The sequence below is a fragment of the Heliangelus exortis genome, chromosome 1 (genome assembly GCF_036169615.1).
Source record: "Heliangelus exortis chromosome 1, bHelExo1.hap1, whole genome shotgun sequence".
Taxonomy (NCBI): domain Eukaryota; kingdom Metazoa; phylum Chordata; class Aves; order Apodiformes; family Trochilidae; genus Heliangelus; species Heliangelus exortis.
The window spans coordinates 108,959,953-108,983,824 of NC_092422.1; the positions used below are offsets into that span (position 1 = coordinate 108,959,953).

A 23,872-nucleotide genomic window follows, 5' to 3' on the forward strand; every position below is an offset into this window, starting at 1 on the left:
TGTCTCTTGGTTGCATTCCCCAAATGCTAAAAATACCAGGTTACCAAAGCACTCGGATTCTCAGACCTGCCACATCAATCTCCTGTCTTTGAGTCTATCACTTCCATAAATTCCTCTGTTTCTTACAAACCCACTTTGTCTGTGCAACCTGTCACTGTCCAGTCATCAGAACAACAGCTTTAAAAATAGCAGAGTCAGTATGCAAACATTTTTCTTCTTGCTGGGTCACAAACCAAACCACTTGCACCTGTGGGTATCTAAGAACTCTGTGAAGCTATGGATAAACTCCCTCCCTGCTCCCCCTTGCTTCCCTAGAATTGAGTTTTCTGAAGCCCTAATATGTTGTCTTCTCTTGTGGCCAACAAGCATTATTCACAAAATTTATTTTCCTTTGTGCTTTTTTATTCAGTTTATGCTAGACCCAAAGGAAACCTATATATCTATCCCATTCTGGTAAAAGCAAATCAATCTGGATGCGTCAGGGGTTTTTTGCTATTTATGGGCTGGCGTGAAATGACACCTGAGTTACGTATGGTGCATGTTTTACAGGAAAAATGAGTTTATGATAAAAAGACCAGACACTCCCTAAACTCAGTCTCATAAATGAGTTTCCTAAAGCAAAGCATTCACTAAAATTGATGCTGAGTTTGCTCGTTACCTGTGATTCACTTTCCAGGAAGAATCAATATATTGTTTTAATTTCTGCACTCTCTCGCCTTGCTCATAAACTGAGGCACACTTGTTTATCCAAGACCTGAGCCTATAGGCTTGGCTCTTTAAACCTCAGGGGACCAAGAAGGGGATCTAAAGTGCCTAACAGGGATGAGATAAGCAACAAAGCTAGGATGGGAGTTGAAGATGGTTGGGGTCACATAACAGAATTCCCTTTATAAACACTTATACCTTGTGACAGAGACTTTGATTTTCACCTCCTAGGGGAGTTACATCTGAAGAGCCTCTATTTCCACCTCACTCCCCCAAGCCTGAGTTCTCAGTAACCGAGTTCTGAGGCGCTCGGGAAAGCAGTAGTTGCCCCTTGGAAAACACAGAGGCAGGAAAAGCTTCTTCCATGAAGTCATGGAGAAGGAATGGTGTGGCAGGGGTGGTGTGCCACTCCCCACTGACATTCCTGCTCCTTCCCACCCCCTGTCCCCACCCCACCCCCCCGCCTTTGCCAGGTCCAAGCCACATATGTCCCCCCCTCAGGCATTGTCTCCTCACCCGGGATCCGGTGGACAAATATAGGCATGGAACAAAACTGCTGATGCTTTTAGACAGTTATCACCAGTGACCTTGAGATAGGGGCATATAAAGTCTGGACCAGGCAGAGCTGTGAGACTTTCTGTGTGCTCTCCAGGGTGAGTACCAACCTCTCTCACTTCTCAATGCGGGTAACCAGCTGCACTCTAACACTGCACCGTGGTTTTGATGTGTCTAAGGTTTTCATGGGGCTTCAGGTTTTAGTAGGAATAAACACAGAGCTTGTGTTAGTCATCCTAGGATGCTGCTTGAATGGCAAATACATGTTTCTTCTCTAATATCAGCACATTCATGTAGCTGGTTAGAATAACTGCTTAGGAAAGTTTGCGCATCTGGGTGGACTGATTAACCAGTACCTGCAAGTCATGTTTTCTGTCTTCTCTGGGATCTGCAAGAGGTGGTGTCTTATGCAATGTACAATTTTAAGCAGCTCGTTGGTCCAAGGTATTCTTTAATCCAATCTGAGTTACAACCCTTGAGGAATGACTGGGTCCCCTTTCCGAAGACAGGCACTGCCTGCTCTCCTTGCTACAAGGAATGAGCCATTAGTGCTACATCAGCTCTTCCAATAGCCACAGCAAAGAAAGGTGAGGTCTGTCCTTTCCAAAGTCTGAGCACACCACCAAATTGTTGGGGGTTCTGGGCAGTCCACTTAACTTTGTGTGACAAGATTGGCTTCCTGCAGGGGGTAGGTGTTCTCAGGGATCTTCCAGAGTTCATATTCAGGGGCCAGCTCTTTTTGTTGCTAGCTACAACAGACTGAAAAGAAAGCAAACATCTTAAGCTCTTCCCTGACTATGGTATCTTTTAAAAATAATCCTATGGCCATAAATCAAATCGCATTTCCAATTTCTTCTATCTGGCAGTGGATTTGTCTTACTGAGTTCTCTGTACCCAGAAGGTGCGCACTATGTGGGCTCTGACCTCTGTCATAAGTCTAAGTACCTGAGACTGCTGAAGAAAAAGCAGTTCTCTCCCAGCTGCCATAGTGCTTCTTTACACCATTATGTTTTCTATAGTGGCTGGCCCTGAACACACGTGGGGGGGAAAAAAAAAGGAAATAAAAAAAGGGGGGGGGTGGGGGGAAGGGAACAGGAAAAAAAAGGGAAAAATAGGAAGGTGATAGCTAAGAGACTGTCCCTAAGGGGTCTCTAAATGGAGCTAGGTTGCACAGAAGTGGTTTAGAGTACTTTTGTGTATAGTAGGAGTTGTGAGAATCTGTCCTGAGTCCTGGAGATTAACACTGGAGCGACTTCTCCAGCATTTGCACGTTTAATGTGAAATGACACGTGTTTCTTTAACACTGTTCTGTCTAAATGCACAAACTGATGTAATTCCGTTGCTTCACCAGAGCTAAGACACACTCCCCATGGCAGAGAGATTTTGCCATGCTGTGCTAGTTTTAAGTTGTACCTCCAGCTGGGGATATTGGTCAGCTCGGATGATGTTAAAGTCATTGTCAATAATCATGCTTATATAGCCCTTGATCTTTAAAAAGGAAAAATGCTAGGGCTGGTTGTGAAGAAGAAAGTTTTTGCTCTACAGCAAGAAACAGAAGGTCTCAAGCGTGTACTGCAGCAGCAGCAGAGGGCTGAATGTAACAAGTTTGGCAGCTCTGCTGTCTTAGGGCTTCATGTTCCCCAGGAGGAATCTGTTGAAAAAAACAGCCTTGGTTGGTGAAGAGTTTTTATCCCTACCAGGATGTTGTTAGAAAGAAATTGAATTAAAATGTGAAAGACTGCTGTGTCTGTCTTGGTAGGGATCTTGAAAATTTGTCCAGCTGCTCTGGATATTGCACAGTAAATAAGATGAGGAAGAAGTAACATCTGAGGGTCACTTGTACAGCTTTGAACAGAGATCAAATGGTGCCTCGACTTTACAGAGAAAAAAACCCCTGAAATTCTGAAAGTGTTTGCATGTATGTGTACACATTTTAGCACTGGAACTTCTTTTAGATGTTTTCTGGACAGCACCTTGAGTACTTTATATGCATGTGTGTGTAAGTATTTTTACATGTGTATGTGTAAAGAAAGTAAAACAAAAACCATACCTGTATAACCACTTTGGAGAGCATATAACAATCAAATTAATTACTTGTCAGTACAAACCCAGCAAATTGGTCTCACTTTTACCCATGTCCTCTGCCCTTTCCTTCAAAGGGCAGGGTCCAAAGGGACCACTGCCTTGTCCTTTGAGAAAACAAGCTGAAGCTGAACTAGTAAGCTCAAATCAGTCTAAAAAACTCTGAAGCCCTTGCACCAGTGCTGCAGATACCCTTGCCCTCTGCCCTGCCTTGCTGCAGGGGGTACCCAAGGTGGTGAATTTAGGGGTACGAGCAACTTGGGAAGCTGCATCAGCAAAGGATCCTGCTAAGCCCTGTAAATCCTAGTTTTTTTCTGACATGCTAATTTGTGCTGTCAGAGGAGTATGCTGCAGGTAGCAGGGCTGTTTTCAGCTGGATTTCTCCAGCTGGGCACGCATTCCTGGAGCTGCACTAATGGTGTGACACACACCCTTGCAGCAGTTCTCAGTTTGCAGCAGTGAAGTCTTGCTCCATAATTCCCAGAAAACACCTTCCTAAGATGATGCTGGCAGTGACTGTATGGCGTGGCCCCAAGGAGAGCATTAGCCTGCTCCAGGCAAATTTGAAAGGGGCCAGAATAGGCACTTGCTGAGTGGTTTTAAAATCATAGCTTCAAGTGGTCCCATTTTATCTCCTGCTCTTAAGCACCATTTGTGCCACAAAAAGAGATTAAATTGACCCATGGAGATAACGGTGACCCATGCTGAGGTTTTGAACTACACAGGGTCTGGCTGGCTTTAAATAAGCTAAACCAGAGAAGGGTTTAACTGAGGGTGCAGTGTAGTCCCAAATCTGTGGTAGGTATTTGCATTTCAAATCGATCATCACTTTGATTAGCCACCTACCACAGTGTTTTATATATCTCTGGATTGTCCACGAAATCAATTTTTTTTTTTTTTTTTAAATTACTCCCTATATTTGGCAGGCCAGGTCCCATTCTTTTTCTTCCTTGAGCTGTTCCACCTTAAACTCTTGCCAAGATGATGATGGATATGTCTGAGTTTGGGGAGGCTGCTCCCTTCCTCCGAAAGAGCGCCGAGGAGCTGATGAAGGTACAGACTGTCGCATTTGATGGTAAGTTGCAGTGCCCTTTATGCTGCCAGTGCCTGGTTAGGAGGGATAAGGGTTATATGCAAATGCAGTTGTGGGAATGCAGAGCAAAGGAGGATGCACTGCATCCATTGTCCCTGCTGTTTGAGGTAGCTGGTTCACCAAAGCTCTGGCTTCTTTCTTCTGCAAAGATGTTAAAAACACCTGAGCACTACTAAAGAGAAATGATCTATCACTTTATGGTAATTAAGTAATCAGCTAGATTTAGAATGTACTGTTCTGCTAGAGGGGGGATCACTTCTTTGTCTGTTTGAAAGAAAAATGCCCCACATTGATGTTCCTGTAATGAGAGAGGTTCTGTGGCCCGACTAGATGGCTCATTATGTTGTGCCTGTACATCTGTTGGATTTGCAGGCTGCATGACAATCTGATGTGAGCTTTTGGTTTCCCATAATTTATTCCTCATTAAATTGATTTATATGAGTCCTGCGGTGTAGTAGTAAATATAAATACACCAATAGCCACAGCATTTTGCTATTCGCAATAGCTACTGTAACTATGGACTTAAAGTCAAGTGCAGCTACTCCAAACCTGACAAAGCCACATGCTCATTATGAGTTATTAATACTGCTGTTTTTCAAGACCAGCCTCAGAAGAATGTGCAGGAATAAGGTTAAATCTGGTAGCTGGCAGGCAAATAATGTGGGCTGAATTCCTTGCTCAGATGTCAATTTTCTGTGTGACTTTTAAGCAAACGCCTTAATTTGGGCTCAGATCTCAGTGCCTCCATCTGCACACTGGTGATAATGATTATGGATTTCCCGTGGAGGCTGAGGCTTAGCCAGCATTTGTGAAATATTTTGACACCTTGTGCTGGAAGGATCTCGAGGAAACCAAGTGGTAGTTTCAAAGGGCAGACAACATTTGGAAGCCCTAGGCCTCCCACTTTGGCAGGCAGCTCCCCAGCACAGCAGATCTGCTGCCATCCCAGGGGTTTTGTGTCACTTGTGCAGAAAAAGTCACTCAGCAATCTGGCTTATCTAGGTATGGTGTTACTGTTTGACACAAGGCTGTCAACCCTCGGTCTCCTTAATTCCACAGGGAAGAAGAAATGTTGGGTTCCTGATGACAAAGTAGCTTATGTTGAAGCTGAAATTACAGAAAGCAGCGAGGGAAAAGTGACCGTGCAGACATCAGATGGAAGGGTACAAAACTAGTTTTGTCTTGCCTGTGACTAACAAAGCTGGAGCAGCAAGTTCCAGAAATTACCTGTCCTGGGTTAAGCTCAGTTGCCTGCTTCGTGAAACGGGCTGTGAATGGAAAGCCCGAGTAACTGATGCTGTGTCAGTTTGATACATTAAAAAAAAAAACAAGGGGAAAAAAACCCAGCACTGTGGTGGTGGGTAAGCGAGCATCAGTCACTGAACAGCTGCGGGAGGTCTGTGAGTAAAGGCATGCAGCCAGCCAGCTCTGGTTTGGGCCCCAGAGGCAAAAGCCCAGGCTGTAGCTAAATCCCATGGCTCCTTTTGCAGCTATACCACTGCACCCCTTATTTTTATCATCTTTCCCTTCCCCTATTTTCCCGATAACCACAAAAATTAACCGTATTTTGTACAGAGCCTGGGTTTGAGCTAAAGGACTTCCCACCGCGGGGAAAAAAAATAATAATTCTCCTATAAGGTTTGTGAAGACACAGAAAATCTTAATGTTTTCTGGCGTTGCTGCATTTATTTGTCTTTGCAGACCTTGACTATAAAAGAAGATGATGTGCAGTCAATGAACCCTCCCAAATTTGACATGATTGAGGACATGGCTATGCTGACCCACCTGAACGAGGCATCTGTGCTGTATAATCTGAGGAAGCGCTACTGCAACTGGATGATCTATGTAAGGGGTTGTTGCAAGACTATGTTTAGAAACCTGCATTTCAAGTGCAGATTTCATGTTTCGTGTTTTCAATGTGCTGTGTTCTTCGTATTTGCCTTGCAACTTTGATAAGTCACAAAGCTGAGGGTCTTGCTCATCTTGTCAGGAAAGAAGTTGCTTGGAGCTGGCTTGTGTGTGAATACAGGCAGCCAAAACCGAATGAATGAGATGGTGTCCAGTTCTTTGGTTTTGCATACTTGCCTAGGAGGGGGCTTTCACGGGACCTATTTTCAGCAGTCAAGGCATTGGGAGACCTAGTTTATTTTTTCTCTCCTAACAGCAATCCATGTCAATACCAGACATGGAGATTTCCTTGTTAAGAAACAATGCCACAAGCTTAGAGCACACACATAACTTCTTTTAAGTATGAGCCTTTCTATCTTTAGCCCAGTACTTTAATTCCCTTAATTTTTGGTGCTGACATCTGTCTTGTTTCACTCTGGCCTTTTCCCTGGCTCTGTATCTTCCCCATGGCATCATCAGCAGAGTTTGTACCAACACCAGAACAAGCTTCAGTAGCAAATTTTTGCCCTCAGTCTGTTGCATTCAATTGCGTCTGAAATCAGTCAGGGGAACCTACAGATTTTCTAGCCAACCCCTATTCTGGGTTTTGCTGTTCACCAGAGGAGCAAATCCAGCATTTTCCCACTTAAATTCTTGTTGTGAAACATTTTCTGCATTTCTCTAATAGACATGTATGGCTTTGCTTGTCTATCAGTGTAGGTAGAAAATTAAATTAGTCATCTTGCCTATTAGTCATCTATTTACTGGTTGAGGTTTTTCTCTTCCTTTTAGCAAACAAGGACTGAGGACTCATGCTAAGCCCACTCTAGAGCAGGTTCTAGGGCTTTTTTTATGGGAAGACACCTGAATTTCACCTGAAGCTTTTAAAATGTAATTGAGGTCATTAATCTACTCCTTGTGTAATAAATGGGTTTCTTTGAAGATTTTTGCTTCAACCTGAACTAAGTACCTGAGAACTTACTTAGGGGGTATTATTCCATGGAGTTACAACTGAAAACTCATTCTTCCTCACAATGACCAGGCCCCAGCTGACTGATGTATAGTCCAAAGGGCAACCATAAAAATAGATTTTTACTAACTGTGTTTCTCCACCACAGCTTTGGGGAAAAATGAGTTATTTTCTCCTTGAATGCCCACCAGAAATTGTTCCAAGGTGCTCACATCAAATTAATAATGGAAGATTGTTTCTCTTCCTAAGAACCAAGACCCAACAGGAAAGCTATAGCTTTTATTTCCTTTGTACTGGCTTTTTTCAAGAGAAAAAAAATCTCCTGGAGTAGCAAGGCAGAAAAAAGGGATAGGTTTACTTGCTGCTCCTTCTGCTGAAGTTTTCCTTTGGAAAACTGTCTAATATCTGTAGCTTTGATATTAGTTGCCAATATGAAACCACTTAGCAGACCAGTAGCTTTAGAAAAGCAGATCAAAGGCTGAAATTCAAGGCAGAATTCAAACTCAAATCAGAAACTGGGAACACCGGGTCCTGCTTGGTTAACTAAGACTTTTTTTCCTTAATTCCTGAACAGTCTTTCTCACTTCTGTTTTGTGTCCCTCTTTAGACCTATTCCGGTTTATTCTGCGTGACTATAAATCCCTACAAGTGGTTGCCTGTCTACAAGTCCGAGGTTGTTGCTGCCTACAAAGGCAAGAGGCGCTCAGAGGCTCCTCCCCACATCTTCTCCATCGCTGATAACGCCTATCACGATATGCTGCGTAGTAAGTGGCACTCTTTGCCTCCAAATTCAGTTTTGCTTTATTTAGCCAAAGTGATTGGTACCAGATGGAAGTTTGTGAGAGGTTTTGCAACGTGCAATAAGTGTGTAAATACTCTACAAGCAGTGGGGCCTTGGCATTTTTTATATTTTTTTTTTTCTTTCTTTGATTTTGTTTCTTTGTTTTTAAACTCCTCTGGCTGTGGCATTTCTAATAAGAGTAAATTCTATACATGGATTATCTGCAACACACACAAATTTATCTGTCTGAACTGGGTCAATCTATTCGTTTGTGAAGGAAATGGGGCCATGACCCAAAGGTCTGTACGTATTTTCCCAGCCTCAAAAATAAAACTTTCCATCAGTTCATGCTCAGTATTCCACCACTTACAAGATGTATGCATTCAGAGGTTGGTAAAGACCAGCTAGCAAGGGTGTTGTGCTCACATCACTTGCACAAACCTGCCATGGGTCAGTGTTGCACTGGATGCTGTGGGTCTGGGCAACTCACTCCCTATTTTCCTGTGAAATTCTCTCACCCTGATCACCCTGGAAAAAAAGAGTTTATCAGCAGAGGGCAGCAGTGATGTTGTTCACACTGGGACCTGAGGGCGGCAGGGTAGATCCCAGAGACTTGGAAAAAACATCTTGCTGTTATCTGGTTTTAATAAGATGAAAAGTGCCACAGGTGTGAGGGGACAGAAGGTGTTGGGCAGAGGGGATGCAAGTGTGGTTGCAAAGAGATGCTCTTCTATCACATAAGAGTGAAATATGGTCTTACTGCTCATATGTAGACTGCCACAATGACTGCAGCTGGAAAAGAAAAGAAGAATTTAGGCTCAACAGCTTGGGAAACTGCTGTGATTTAGCACTTACTGAACTTCTTTAATAATATATTAAGGTTTCTAAGTGCTCTGGTCAGGCCATTAACAGTGGGGACACTATAAAACTTCATTTCAGCAGCACAGCCAAGTGAAGGGTTTGTTTGCATAGTAAGGAGCTGCCTGTGAAAGAACCACAAAATTACTTGGGTTGGTCTAGTATTGCAGGAGCAAAAGGGTCAGATGTGAGCAAAGACCTACTCAGGAGTAAGAAAAGAAGCCTTTTGATGACAGGAAATTACTTTCCTTATTACAGTTTCCAAGACAGAGGGTGAATGTGCACAGCTGGCAGGTCTTTAATACCAACTTGAACAAAACAGAGCAGAATTCACGGCAGTGCTAGACTTTGCACTCCTGGAAGATGGACTGGGTGATACTGGTTTTTATCTTTCCATCTCTGCTTTATGTGACTCTCTCATGACCTTGCAGGACAAATTCTGTAATAGTTGGTACTCATTTGCAATTATAATAAGTAATTTGTACAACCTACTAAGTTTGTCTCCTTTTTTTTTTCTTTTTTCACCTCCACAGACCGGGAGAATCAGTCTATGCTGATCACGTAAGTGCTTCTTTTTTGACTGATTTGAGGCTCTGTTGCTGGTAAAAACTCAGAAGAGAAAAATCCTACTAAAATACAAGTTGGCTCCTGAAAGCTCAGCTCAATTGCCTGGAACTTGATCTAAGCCAAAGAATTGGCAATTTAGCCACTTCATGGCTGTCTTGACTCCCATGGAAACAGAGTAGCTAAGGGTTTGATGAAGTCTGTTGTTTTTTCTGTGCCCCATCTGGTGTTTATTCCAAGTAGGCATGAAACCAACTCAGTGGACAGGTCTTCCAGGGTTAGCCTAGCAGTGGTTGCCCTCTTTGGACACAGAAGACTTCTTTACATTATGGTTGCTCTTGCTGCAAATTATATTTAAGAATGTTGCCTGCCTCTAGAGGAAGATGACCAAGGCAGAAAAAAAAAGGCATTTACTAGCAGACATGGCATGAAAGATGGAGTGTTGGGTGTCTCTCTACCCAGTTCACATGTGCTCCTAGATAATGCTGGCAAATTACTGCAGCTTTTCTGGATGTTTTCTAACTCGTTAGCTGAATATAGGTATACCTCAGATCCTCAGTCCAGATGCTTCTACTAGAACTTCATGCCCTCCAAGGAAAAACTGTATAGCATAGGTTTGCATGAGATTTCTGAGCACAGTCATGCGAAGAATTAGTTGCTGTTATTGTAGGGGTTCACCTCTGCATTCAGTCAATTTAATGTGATTTCCACTGGCCAAACACCGGGAGACAGAAATCAGAGTCCATGATCCCAAGAAGAGCTGGTGTGCAGGGAGGGGCGGGGGTGTGAGAGGATGAGCTACAGCTGCTTGAGCATCACCTGTGTTACCTTTCTCCTTCCTTCAGTGGAGAATCTGGTGCTGGCAAGACTGTCAACACGAAACGTGTCATCCAGTACTTCGCCACAGTGGCAGCCCTGGGTGAACCTGGCAAAAAGAATGTAAGTCTGCTGGTAGCTGTTTCATTTTAGACTTCCAGGATTTTTCTGTTGTGTACGACCAGCCCCACAAGTCTGCCTGCTGAACACTAAGCCATGTGCTAGACCTCAACAGGCATGGCCAAGAAAAGAAACTGTCGGGAAAAGATGCTTCTACCTGGCTTTGCTTAGAACATGCTGTTCTGAGGGTAGAAAAGCAATGCTCGCCTGAACTTGCCAAACTCCAGACAGATTAGAAAAAAACACTCCTGGTTCTGAACAGCTGCCTATTGTTGCTACTGCTTTTTGCTAGGAGTTGTAGGTTTTGTGTGTCTTAACTATGCTTCTGATTGTGTCAAAGCCTGTCAAAAGATGGGGAGACTGTGAAGATTAAGAAAACTGATTTTTTTTTCACATGGAAAACAGTTTTCAAAAGGACTAGGATTATCATTTCTCATCAAAATGACTGTTTTGTTAAAAGCTTTTTTGTTGCCCCAAAAAGGATTTTTTAAAAAAAATGCAAGATATTTTCCAGTCAGCTTTTCTGTATTTCTCCTTAGATGAGTGCTGTTCTGCTTCTAAGTGCTAAGGTTACAATGAATACTGTATTCATGTTGCTTTCTGTCTTGTGTTGCTATGAGCTTATTCACTACTTATTCATTGTGCTTGAAGGCTCAGCACTCTTCTATGGTGAATTAACTGATTCCTATGAACTGTATTTACAAAGCCAAAATTTCAAACAGGCTTGGGTTCTGTACACATCATCAAAATCTAATATGCATTCATCTGAGGCCTGCAATGATCTCTTAACAAATAATTGAGTGGTGCAGAGCCAGCTTTCTGCATGCAATGAAGTTGGTGCTCCAGAAGCAAAACCCAGGTAGATGTTTAGAGCAGAAGCCAGAAGAGGTTAAAGCAGGTTGCTAGGTAGGAACAGCACTTGGCTATTTTGTGATGTATGGTGAATTCAAATGAACAGTCACACATGCTTTTTGAAGGAAGACTTCAAGAAGTCCTGCTAGTGTGTTGGTACCCACTAGACATCTAACCTTGCTAATATTTATCTTTTCTTCCCCCTCTTTTTTTTCCTCCATCGTGTTCCTCTTTTGACAGCAACCAGCTACCAAAACTGGGGTAAGTTATCAGCTTTGCTATTAATCTTTTCCATGTGAAAATGGTTCTGGGCTCTGCCCACCCGCATCACAAACCTCAGCATTTCACCTTGTGAGGTTCCCTTGATGAAGTATCTCTGGAGCCCAGGCAGTTAAGGCAGTTTGCTTCAGCAAACTAAAGTTTGTATGAGTGACAGTTAATGCTTTTCCCCCAAAATCCCAGATATTACAAGCTCTGAATGCTTTCTAATCAAATACATTTTAGTACTTGTCACTGTCTTCAATAGCCCCTCTCCTACGCACATTCTTTTGGACCTCCCCACATGTTTCACAGCACATGGGAAGATATGGTGATTTCTTCTGTGTGCAGATGGCAGAAAATATCAAATCTACAAAGCAAAACAGTAGAGTGCAGCAGAATGAGGCCTTTAAACACTCATCCTGGACTGGCAACTTCGCTGTTATGCCATCCACACTCTGCTACGGAGCCTTCTCTCTCTAAGTGACTACATAGCTGAGTTAGAGTTTACAGCTGAGTTTGTAGCCTGCAGGTTTCTCAATAGTATTTCAACCTTGCTTCCTAGGGAAACTTGGAGGATCAAATCATTCAAGCAAACCCAGCCCTAGAAGCTTTTGGAAATGCCAAAACCCTGAGAAATGACAACTCCTCACGTTTTGTAAGTCTGTAACATAACATAATGGTTCTCTCTTCAACAATGGACAGTTAAGAGTATCTCTGTTATAATCCCTTAAAAAATGGCACCTTCTTTTGTCCACTAAAATGGTTTGACTTCCATGTTCTTCCACAGTGGAAGAATAACAAAGGAGGATCTAACCAGGAAAAACTACTGAGAGAATTAAAGACAAAAAGCAACAAAACCAAAAAACCCAGATCCTTCCTGAAGAATTCTTTGAACTGTACATGATCAGGCAGCAAGCAAAGCCTACCTTTATGAAGCCCTTAAAGAGCAGTGACAGATCTTCCCCAGGACTGCCTCTGCTTCATAGCCTTATTTTCTTACCACGTTTTCCACTATAAAATCTCTACTTTGTCACCAAGTGTCAGAAATAGACCACAGTCCCTGCTGCCTCACACATCTTCCCCCTCTGCAGACTCATGCATCTACCTTCGATCCATACCATCTGCATTTTAGCCTGAGTAAGCTTTCCTTGCTTGTCCATCAGAGCTCACAGGACTTTGGGCTTCTCCTCATTCCTATTAAATTTGCAGGAGAGCAATCTCCTCGGGAGCTCTGCCTCTGCCACATCTGGTTGACATTGGCTCAGATGTCCAAACCAAATGGCATGAGGATGACAGCCTGAGTTTGTGGCCTGTGCTTCCTAACAAATCCAGTTAAAAATAGAATTGGAAGGGGTGGAGAAGGTCAGAGGTTGTAAGTATCTGTGGAAAGCTACACAGTTGTATAAGGAGTTTGTCAGTTGGAATGGAAATGAATTCTTTTTAAATATTATTTATTATTATTTTAAATATTATTTTTAGTATTATAAATTAAATTAAAGCAACTCAATTTTTATTAATTGGGAGGAGAGGGGTGAAGATGCAAATTTAATGCACAAAGCAGCACATAATCACAATCCCCTTCTGAAGTAGGTGCACGTAAGTGCAAATGAAGAGGATTCAAAAAAGGAGCCTTTGTGTCTCATGCCCAGGCTTATTGCTCTGAATCCTGCATTATAGTAAACCTTCATTGTGAAACTAGAAGCTATGGGCATTTTCCTGTCTTAGCCTGGCAGATAAGTACACTGTTATCCTTTCCCCACAAGCTGATTACATAGCTGTATGTATAGATTTCAGCTTGGGAAAGCGTAGTAACATTGTTTGATATTTCTCGTCGAAAATCTGCCTGTGCATAGCCAAGGAGTTAGCATAAACTGATTTTTTCAGCCAAATGATTGCCTTCAAACAGCACCCTTTGTTTCCCTCTGTGTATACTATATGCACTAATTAGAATATTCTTCTGTGTGAATTAGGGTAAATTCATCCGCATCCATTTTGGAACCACGGGCAAGCTGTCATCTGCTGATATTGAGATTTGTAAGCAGCAAGCTCTCTCCTTTTTAAAAAAATACAGTTGCTCATCTGAAAGCTTGGAGAACCTTTCTCACTGAATATTTTCCTTTGTGTGACTAGATTTACTGGAGAAATCCCGAGTGATTTTCCAGCAGCCGGGTGAAAGAGACTATCACATCTTCTACCAAATCCTGTCAGGAAAGAAACCAGAGCTACTGGGTAAGTATTATGTGCATTCACAGCTTTTAGGAACCAACCTTCTGTGGAACAGAGAGTGGATGAGGAGGGGGCAGGGACCGAACCCACGTGCAGAAAGGCCTTCATGTTTCCACTGGAAACTGCACTTACACTTTTTTGGAGATGGTGTTTCAATGGCAGCAACAGAGACCATTTTTTTGTGACCTACTGATGCAGGGACCCTCTAAAGTGAAGGGATACTACAGATTAGTCTAGGGGCATAAGGCTCAGACAGGACTTTTAAAGCGCAGCAGCAGAAAGGCAAAAAATGTCACACTGAATTTGTGTAATCCAAGGTCTCAAAACATCTGGAAAGTGCTATGCCTCCCCAAGCATTTGTGGTGATAAAACTTTAATAATGCGGATTTTCACATGTGAGGAGATTTGCTTATAGATCCATGAAGAAAAGTTAGCTCCCTCTTTCTGCCTCAAGTGCCCAAGCTGGCATCCTAGAATGCATCATGCAAAGATGACTGTGTGGTGATTACCCCTTTCAAATTTTCCCTGGCTGAACTCAGTCCTGTACATCTGCTGGAGAAGAGCAAAGAGTGGATGAAGCCTCTCTGCCCTCATCTCCCACAATGCTTTGAATGAAACCTTCACTAGTTACCGAAGTGATGTGGTTTGTTGACTTTGTGCTCTGAAGAAACACATTTTATAAAATACAGTGAAGAGTCACTTTACTTCTGCACTAAACTGCTGTTAAGCCATAGCAATCATAGTCTGTTTTGCAGTCTTATTTTCCTGACAGCGTGTGGTCAAGTCCCTAACCCTCTTAGCATTTACTGGGCCTAATTAATTACTATTATGGGAAAGAGTTCAAGGAAGCTTTGCACTAAGATTTCTTGTGTGAGTCCCTGTGCTGTGAAAATATGCTCTTTCTCATAAACTATCTGAATGTTTCACAGCATCACACACCTTCCTGGCCAGCAGAAGCAAGTCTGCAGGCTCTTGAAGAGGCTGAAACCAATGGGGACTTTTGTTTTGTAGACAAGAGATGCATGTGTTTGTGTATAAACACATACACATCTAAATGTAGATACATATAAATATAGATCGTTATAATTATGGAAATGTTTAAATGTAGATAAATTTATACACAACATAAAGCCTTCATAGCAAAGTAACAGAATTATGGAGAATAGGATTTTATATACACGTATATTGTTAGATATATATACTTGTACTTACATACATATTTAAACACATAGGTATGTGTGTATGTATATAAAAGGTTAAAATCTAGACCAAACCTTGGCTGGACTTCTGTTCCTTAAGAGCCAAGTGTCTTCTGCAAAGAGTTGCTATAAAGAGTTGCTATTCTGCAAAGAGAAGTTGCTATTTTTTGAGCCTGTATAAAAGAGGGGAAACATCTTGGATAATACCAAAGTATTTTATTCTCTGTACTTAGATGGGATTTTTGCCCCTACAGGCATGCAAGGCAGAAAGTAGAGCTATAGGGAAGAAGATGAAGTCAGTATACTGGAAGACATGCTTAATAGATGTCTGTGCAGTATTCCCAGACTTTTTATTCTCACTTTCTCTACATCTTGGTCTTCAGAGTAGAATAGTAAAATAAGAAAGCTGTTTGAAAAAAAACAAAAACAAACAAGCAAAAAAAAAACCACCCCAAAACCCAAAAAACCCCTCAACTAAATTTCATACACAGTAGTGCAGAACCAAATGCATGGAAGAGGGGATCTTCTGATCTCCTTTTTTCATATATACATATCCTGAATGGATAGCAGTTTTGACCTTGGCAGTTCTTTTACAGATATGCTACTGGTATCTACCAACCCCTACGACTACCACTTCTGTTCACAAGGAGTAGTTACAGTGGACAATTTGGATGATGGAGAAGAATTGCTGGCAACAGATGTAAGCCCGTGTTGATTTCACTTTGTGCTTCATAAAATAGGTGCAGGTGGGAAGGAAAAGTGCTGGCAGAATCCTAACTTCTGTCACTGAAACTATTGGACTAAAATGAAAGTGGAAACAGTAGGTCTCAATTGTATTCATACTATAAAGCAGGAGTCCTGATAAACTATTATACTTTTGAATCTGGCCTTTTTCCATGTAATGCCTGGGGGCTCATGTTCTTATAATTTTGGTACATAAAATTCTAGATAAATGGAGCTCTCCTTTTACTCCCTAGCCACTGCTGTGTCTCTAGGGGGTTTCTGTAAGTGCTTTGTGAGATAACACCCCTTGGCAGGTTACTAATATCTGCTATGCAAAGGCAGAGTGGGAGGCTGCAAAATGCCATTGCTTTTGAATAGGAAAGTGACAAAATATCTGTGTTTACTTTTCATAGCAAGCCATGGACATCTTGGGGTTTGTGCCAGATGAGAAGTTCAGTTCCTACAAGCTCACAGGTGCTATCATGCACTTCGGGAACATGAAGTTCAAACAAAGACCCAGAGAAGAGCAGGCAGAGGCTGATGGCACTGAAAGTAAGAATAACACTTAAAATTACACCTTGCCTACAAAAGTCTGAAATGTATCGTGCATGCACTGTGTTGAGGAAGAAGCAACCTGCTTACTTTGATCTCGCACAATGTAATTCCTTTTCAGTCAAGAGTGCTGTTCTTTATTTGTAGCAGTGGCTTGTTCAGTGGTCAGTAACCTTACTTAGCAGAAGGGGAATAGACACAGTCAGAGTAACCCAATGAAATTCAGCTTTTGTCACCATTTTCAACAAAATGGTCATAAAAATTTGTTGCCTTAGCTTTCTCTTGCATGGCTTCTTCTTTACTCCCTCTTGCACCTGAAACTGTCTACAACCACTGTGGAGATATGCTATTTTCCCTATACAGAAAGAGTTTCTCAGGTGTGATTCTTACAGCAACACAAATCCGAGGTAGATGGATGAGTTTCTCTAGCACAAAGCACAGGCACACCTACCTAATCATTAGCAGATCAAGGCCATTACTCAGTTTCTGTTGGAAAGTGGATGCACTTAGCATTTTTTTCTTGGCTAGGCATGCTTCCCTGTATAAATTCAAGGGCAGTTGAAACTTCTTTTCTCTTGATCAGGTGCTGATAAAGCTGCCTATCTAATGGGAATCAACTCCTCTGATTTGATTAAGGGTTTACTACACCCTAGAGTGAAAGTTGGCAACGAGTATGTGACCAAAGGTCAAAGTGTTGAACAGGTAAGGATGACCTTTCAGGATGTTTGGATACCTGTCCCACGGGCCTTGGGGATTTATCTGTAATATCTCAGACAGAGAGATGGCTGTTAGAAATATAACCTGCCTCTAGAACATGTTCTTATTTTATAACTACAAACACGAGGCAAGAGACAGTGAAAGTGCAGGAAACTGTTAAAGAGACTGACAAAGGAATAGCAGCCAGGGCTGCTTTTGATAGGATTGTTTTTCTGAAGTGCTAGTGGCAGTCACTTAAGGAAACCAGGTGCAGTAAAACCACATGGGGACTGTTATCTAATGCTGGAGGGGAATAGTTACCTAGAAGAGTTGAGCCATGGATTATTTATTCACTCATCACTCATTCATTATTCATGTAATTTTAAGCTCTGTGTGACCTCAATCAGCTAAAGGCAATATCCACTTAAAGTTATCTCTTAATTTAGGAAACAGAAGTCCTTGGGTTAGCACTGCTGCAGCTGTACCAGCATTGTAGAAGATCCTGCAGCATTTAAGTTACAGTGAATATTGTTGCCTGAAGACTGTGGTAGGGCTCAGGAACTAGAAAACTTCAGGAGAGAGAGATCTGTCCTGTTGTGTAGTCACACTTGGGCTAAAAAGAGACTTCTGACAGATTATTCCTATCACCTGCTTATGCCTTAGCATCCCTCAAATATTAGAAGCAAATGGAAATAAGCAAATTGAGCACAGATCTCCCTTATTCTGGCAATAGTTCTGGATATTATGGCCATGAGCTCATGAGCTTTCTGGTATAGAACTTCCATGACAATGTAAGGGAATAAAATATTTGCAGCTTGCTGTCCAGCTGTTTCCCAAGAGGTATACATACCTATAGATAAAATATATACCTATAGATAACATACATAGGTATATATACCTATACATAACAACAACTTGAAGTCAGCATGGGTAATGGGAGAAGCTGTGTGTTCTATTAAACATGCATTGGCGATTATAAGAATCATTGTGGAATTTCATTTAAGCCATAAGTAGGGATTGAAATAGGCTAGTGCACTGCTCCACAGTGAATTCTGTTCCAAACAGTTGTATTTTGAAACGTGTCTTTCAGGTTTTGCATGCTGTTGGAGCCTTATCTAAGGCAGTGTATGATAGAATGTTCAAATGGCTGGTGGTCCGTATCAACAAGACCTTGGACACCAAGCTGCCAAGACAATTCTTCATTGGAGTCCTGGATATTGCTGGGTTTGAAATCTTTGATGTGAGTATTAGTGTGTGAAAACTTGGTGGAAGGACATAAAAAACACCAGGCCCAAGCTCTTGGGTGAATATTGCTTTTTCTAAATAAACAGAAGGCAAAGTGCTGAGAAAGCTGTAAAGCAAGTCATGTATATAATTTTACAAGCTTTTTTCCATAAATCATTGTAGAAAGCACTCAGCATTTAGCACAGCTGGACACAATGATAATTCCTGGGGAGGAAGAAGGTGGCAATCTTTAAGACAGACATCATCTCACATGCTCTGGGCTGTGTTCTAGAAGAATGTATTGTTCCCATTCATTCTCTTTGATAGAAAGAATTGTTGTTATTAAGTATGAGATTTCTCCCCCTTTGTATAATATAAGAACTGTATCTTAATCTCAGTATAAAAAAGAATTTTTTTAGAGGGAGAACAACCATTCACTGTAGCAACCTCCCAAGGGACTTAGTAGGGTACCTATCACTGGAGGTTTTCAAGGTGCAACTGGACAGGGTGCTAGACAATCTCCTCTAGGCTCCCTCTCCCACAAAATGCTGGACCAGATGATCTTTCGAGGCCCCTTCCAACCCGAGATGTTCTGTGACTCTCTCATTGCTGCAAACAAGCATGTGTGAGAAAAGCACATCACAACCTCTGTTTCTCAGAGTCCATTCTGGAAGATAAGTGCTTAATGCTGATACTCCTACATGTTGCTACCCATATGCAGATAAGCAAAGGGCGTGTTGGCTCTGCTTTACAGGATTGGAGTTGCATGCTGCTAAAGGAAAGACCTGAATATCCTGAGAGACCTGAGCAAATCTGGTCATCCTGATGCTCCAGAAGACAGCACATGAGGCAGCCAGTAGCCTGCTGCTGAACTGCCCCCTCCTTTGCCTTTGGTGTTATGCTCAGTAGTTTCTCAACCAGTTACTGCTTTGAAGGTTTTTGATGTAAATGCTTTCCCTCTTGCTGTTTCCCTGAGCCCTTACTGCAGTTAACTGTGGTGCAAACAGGGCTTTTTTCTCTCTTTCTGCAGTTTAACAGCTTTGAGCAACTCTGCATCAATTACACTAATGAGAAACTGCAACAGTTTTTTAATCATCATATGTTTGTCCTGGAGCAAGAAGAGTATAAGAAGGAAGGCATCGATTGGGTATTCATTGATTTTGGCATGGACCTACAGGCCTGCATTGACCTAATTGAGAAGGTATGTATAGGAGTGCCAGGGTGTATTTACTTAATTCATGTCTTTTTATTCATGATGCTTTCTTGGAGATGTTCTCAAGTCCCAGTGAATAGAGTAGAATAAACAGCAGGATAAGGTTCTTGCCTTTCTACAGGCAATACTGAATCACGGGAAAACCAGGATATGTGGCTACTTGGCTTGACCTCTGTAAATCTGCCTTACAGAGACACCAGTAACCACAAGCTGTAACTGTTCATTTGTATGCCTGTACAATCTTCCTTGGTTTTTACCTTTGTCTTGCTCTGCCCCTACAGTTCTCCCATTTACTTTATTCGACGTATGCTTAGCATCAAATTTAACTTAGCTTCTCCTGGCAAATGCCATGTTTCTGTCATATGCTTTGTACCTATTCCCATGAGGCTCCTGTTTCTTGCATTACATGTTGATGTGCAAAGTCCTTCATGCTCTTCCTAACCTGGAACAATTGCTCCCCTCCCACTGCTTCCCCAGCATGGGATATGCCTTGCCTTTTCTGTTGTTTGTGAGTATAATGTAGAACTGGTGGGGACAGCTGTCGCTTGCTCTCTCTCTGGCATCTCTTATGGCATGGCATCTAACCCTGCTGATCTGTGAGGAAAAACAAAAACTTGAGTCTTGCATCAGCAGGACATTTGGAACAGCCTGAGTAGAAAGGCTGATGATTAAATGCTTTTCTACTCCATCACTTTCTTCTCCAGGGGTAGGATATCTGTACATGATCCTAACCCCTCAAACAATCTGTCCAGTGCTAGGAAGTTAGTTCATCATTTCCTGAGACACAGATAATGAAATGTTGTTAGTTAGTTCAGCTGGCTTGAAAGGTAAATCAAACCCTTTCTGGGAGACTTCATAAAGCCTGCTAAGGCTATATGACTATATTCAGACATACTGAATAGTCAAAGCTGTGGTAACTGTTTTAGTCAAAGTCTTCTTTCTCAGGATGAGAAATTTTGCAGGCCTGAATTCCACCAGAGCAAACTTAAAGGCTGCACAGCTACTGGAAGCAGGCAGCCTAAGCATTTTCCAACAAAGATGTTTTTAAATCCGCAGCCAATGGGAATCCTGTCTATCCTTGAAGAGGAATGCATGTTCCCAAAAGCTACAGATATGACATTCAAATCCAAGCTCTATGACAATCATCTTGGCAAGTCACCTAACTTACAGAAGCCCAGGCCGGATAAGAAAAGGAAATATGAAGCTCACTTTGAGCTTGTTCATTATGCCGGTTCCGTAAGTTCCTCTGCTGGTTGGTAGATTTTGTATTTGGTTTGGCTCATCACACACAATTAGGGAGGGTAGGAAGGATGAAGAGGGGAAGAAAGGAACAGTGAGGAGTAAACAAAAAGCTCTGTTTTCAGACCAGATGGGCAGAAAGAATCTGAGAGGGACAAAGGAATTTTTTTTATCAGACTAGAGTTGATATAAGTCTTCAGCACAACAGAGCTGGAACCTAGCTGATGCTGTTAATTTCAAATTATAATTGAACATTAAGATAATTTTGTATCTATTAAGAGAAAAAATGCCCATTGTTTTCTTTACCTGTAGCTGCTAATGTCTTCAGCAAAGAATATTAGAATTTCTATCCTCTTGTGGTACTAATAAGGGAACATGTTTTTCCATTAAACAGAGCTGTGGCAAGGACCAAGAATTAGATTTTTAATCATTACCTTTCTGCCAGAAAATCTTGATTATTCCAATGTAGCACAATGCTGTGAAATGAAACTATTTCTTGCACATTCTGTTGTTCAGCACTTATTATCAGGGTTTCTGGGACACTGATGGCATGTAGTATGTCTACAGCAGAGTGTACGAGGAGCTAAAGGCACCAGGTCATTTGGAAGGGCTGTGTGGGATCTTGATGGTAATTATTAGGAAGAAAGGTTTGGAATTAAGAAGCAGAGAATTGAAGGGGAAGTGATGAAAACCTGGGTGGTTGATACCCCTCTGAGAGCAGCATTTTTCACAAAAGTTCACTGACTTCAAGCCAAACCATAAAGAACTACCAGCTGCTCTGACAGGGAACATTTCCAACCTCTGGTTTGTTTTCAATATCTTGCTGTAGGTTCCCTATAACATCATAGGGTGGCTTGAGAAGAACAAAGACCCACTTAATGAAACTGTAGTAGGTATTTTCCAAAAATCCTCCAACAAACTTCTGGCAAGCTTGTTTGAAAGCTACATCGGCGCTGACAGCGGTAAGCAGACTCAGCTGACATGGATTTTCTTTTATTTCTGGGATGTGTGCTTGGGAATGAATTTAAGAAACAAAACAATTCTCTCAACTGCAATTGACTCAATGCTAAATGAAGCAGTGACTAATTATTTAGATGAGCAGAGCTTCTGTAGGAATTTGCCTCTGATCCCAAGGAGGCCATTAACTCTGCTGGGTTCAATGTGTAACACCTCTGAGCAATTTTGGCAAGGAAATCTCTGTGTGGTGAACACTCCAGCAAGAGTTTGATCATGCAAGTATTTAGATATTCAGGGAAGTGTTGCACAAAAATTTTGTATGTAGATGCCTACGAACAAGAACAGCTCTTTTTTCCCATGCTGTAGTCCTCCTTGCTAGCCACTCTGTATTAAATGAGAGATACAAATCTTAAGAGACTGTTTTCAGATATTTTGTTGGATTAGTGGATTAGGAAGAAGACAATGAAGGTACCTGAACACACACATTGGCCAAAGCTGAAGCTCTTGGCAACATATCATGTTTTTGGTTGCTGTTGTGTTTTTGCTTTTTTGTTGGACTAGACTAATGTGTGTCTAAGAACCTATTTAATCTGTATGCATTACACAGAACTGTTTTATTTGTGAGAAGACAAGGAGCAAGCATTCAGAAAATGGATCTTAATTCAATAAGACGGGCATTTATTACAGAGCTGTAGGTCTTATGTCCTGAAGTTGCAATCACTTACAGCATATTCATTAGTAATCTCATTTCTCTAGATGGAGTTGTCACAAGCCATAAGATACTTTCTAAGGATGTAAGCAGGCTGCAGACTTCAGTATGAATAAATGAGGGAGCTGAAAGTAAATAACAGAAATTCTGCCCCTAGCAAATTCCTTCAAGTTACAAACTGCCTCTTTGCAGGTGGATATTCCTGTCCCTTGCTTTTCCTCAGTGTCAGAAGAAAAGAGCAGCCTGTCCAGATTAGGCTCTTCCAGTCTCAGCAGTGACACATTCAAAAGGGGGAAAGCTGTGAATAATTGCATCAAGCACATTGCACTCTTCACTTCTCCCTTTCTGTTGACTATTGTTGACAAGTGACAGAATTCCAGACCTCCTGGGAATGATCTCATGGTCCAGTGTTTAGAAAGGTGCAGCAATGGCTGTAAGTTTTTGGGTCAGGTTTGGCTCTTGTGAAATTTCGTAATGGTCACATCAGAAACTGACATTCCTCGGGAGGATCTGAGTGATTTTGACTCGAAACTTTAAACAAAATCCAGGGGATGCAAAGCTACTTTATCTAAAATTGCAGCTATTAATTTCCCCCTATTCTAGACAAATGTTATTTGCACAAGTTCATTGCATAGCAGACACGTGAGAATCAGTGTCTATACGGTGCAATGTACAGAATAAATTTTCCATAAGCATTACTTTTCTTTAGTTGTTTTGGTTTTTTGGGTTTTTTTTTTTTTTTTTTTGCTACATCATCTCACCCTATAGTCTTTCCAATGAACCAGAAATTGCTCATTTTGTGAAATGTTATTTTTCTGCCTTGTTCAAATTTACAATCTTTCTGCATAACAAGTGGTGATGTGTGGATCTGAAATGCAAATGCAATCCAGAAACTTTACAGTGGTCTTCATCAAAAATCCTAAGTTTGGACAGAGATGCAAATCTGTGATACATCACACTCCATGTTCAGAATGTTTTGTGTCCTATTTGAGCAATTACAGCCATCAGGTCATTAGCTATGCCTTTCAATGAAGGGACATCGAACTGTTAGAAGGTTTGTCTATCTCCCATGCCCTGCCCCTGCACCCTTTAATGAGATACAGATTGTGATTTATTTTTTTTTTCCTTAGGTGACCAGGGTGGAGAAAAGAAACGCAAGAAAGGTGCTTCTTTTCAAACAGTGTCTTCATTGCACAAGGTTTGTTTATCTCTCTCCACCTGATGGTTTGGGTTAAGACAGAACATTAAAGAGCAATGTTAAGGATTGTAATGAACAAAAAAAAATGAAAATGGTTATGAAACATCAGTAGCCAAGGGAACAGGACGGTTATTAAAACTGCATGTGTGAGAATGGTTTATCTTCTTTGAGCATTCAGTAGATTAAGCGTGTTTTATTCTATTTGAGAAGGTATCGATCACAAAATATTATGAACAACAAGTATCACTTATTTTGTTGCTTATAGTTTCATCGATGCCTTTTAAACAGGAACTTACTACAAGTAATTTTCTAGTCCCTATCTGATTACTGTTTTGTAATTGTATCCTAGTGTTAGTCCAAGTCCCAGGAAACAAAAGGTGTTGAATGGAGTG

General features: G+C 41.5%; 1 protein-coding gene across 1 annotated transcript in view; it reads left to right on the plus strand.

Annotated features, from left to right (window-relative positions):
* The first annotated feature begins 1,267 nt into the window (after positions 1–1,267).
* The window catches only part of MYH15 (myosin heavy chain 15), a 46,704-nt gene continuing 24,099 nt past the window's right edge, over positions 1,268–23,872 (plus strand). The window contains exons 1-19 of the mRNA XM_071757610.1: positions 1,268–1,358; positions 4,269–4,417; positions 5,495–5,598; positions 6,137–6,280; positions 7,900–8,056; positions 9,465–9,492; positions 10,341–10,434; positions 11,524–11,544; positions 12,107–12,199; positions 13,515–13,578; positions 13,675–13,773; positions 15,566–15,669; positions 16,106–16,244; positions 16,828–16,946; positions 18,031–18,180; positions 19,195–19,365; positions 20,434–20,613; positions 21,446–21,578; positions 23,413–23,480. Of these exons, the coding sequence (XP_071613711.1) occupies positions 4,324–4,417; positions 5,495–5,598; positions 6,137–6,280; positions 7,900–8,056; positions 9,465–9,492; positions 10,341–10,434; positions 11,524–11,544; positions 12,107–12,199; positions 13,515–13,578; positions 13,675–13,773; positions 15,566–15,669; positions 16,106–16,244; positions 16,828–16,946; positions 18,031–18,180; positions 19,195–19,365; positions 20,434–20,613; positions 21,446–21,578; positions 23,413–23,480 (1,962 nt within the window). The 5' untranslated portion in view covers positions 1,268–1,358; positions 4,269–4,323. The remainder of the gene's footprint in view (positions 1,359–4,268; positions 4,418–5,494; positions 5,599–6,136; positions 6,281–7,899; positions 8,057–9,464; positions 9,493–10,340; positions 10,435–11,523; positions 11,545–12,106; positions 12,200–13,514; positions 13,579–13,674; positions 13,774–15,565; positions 15,670–16,105; positions 16,245–16,827; positions 16,947–18,030; positions 18,181–19,194; positions 19,366–20,433; positions 20,614–21,445; positions 21,579–23,412; positions 23,481–23,872) is intronic.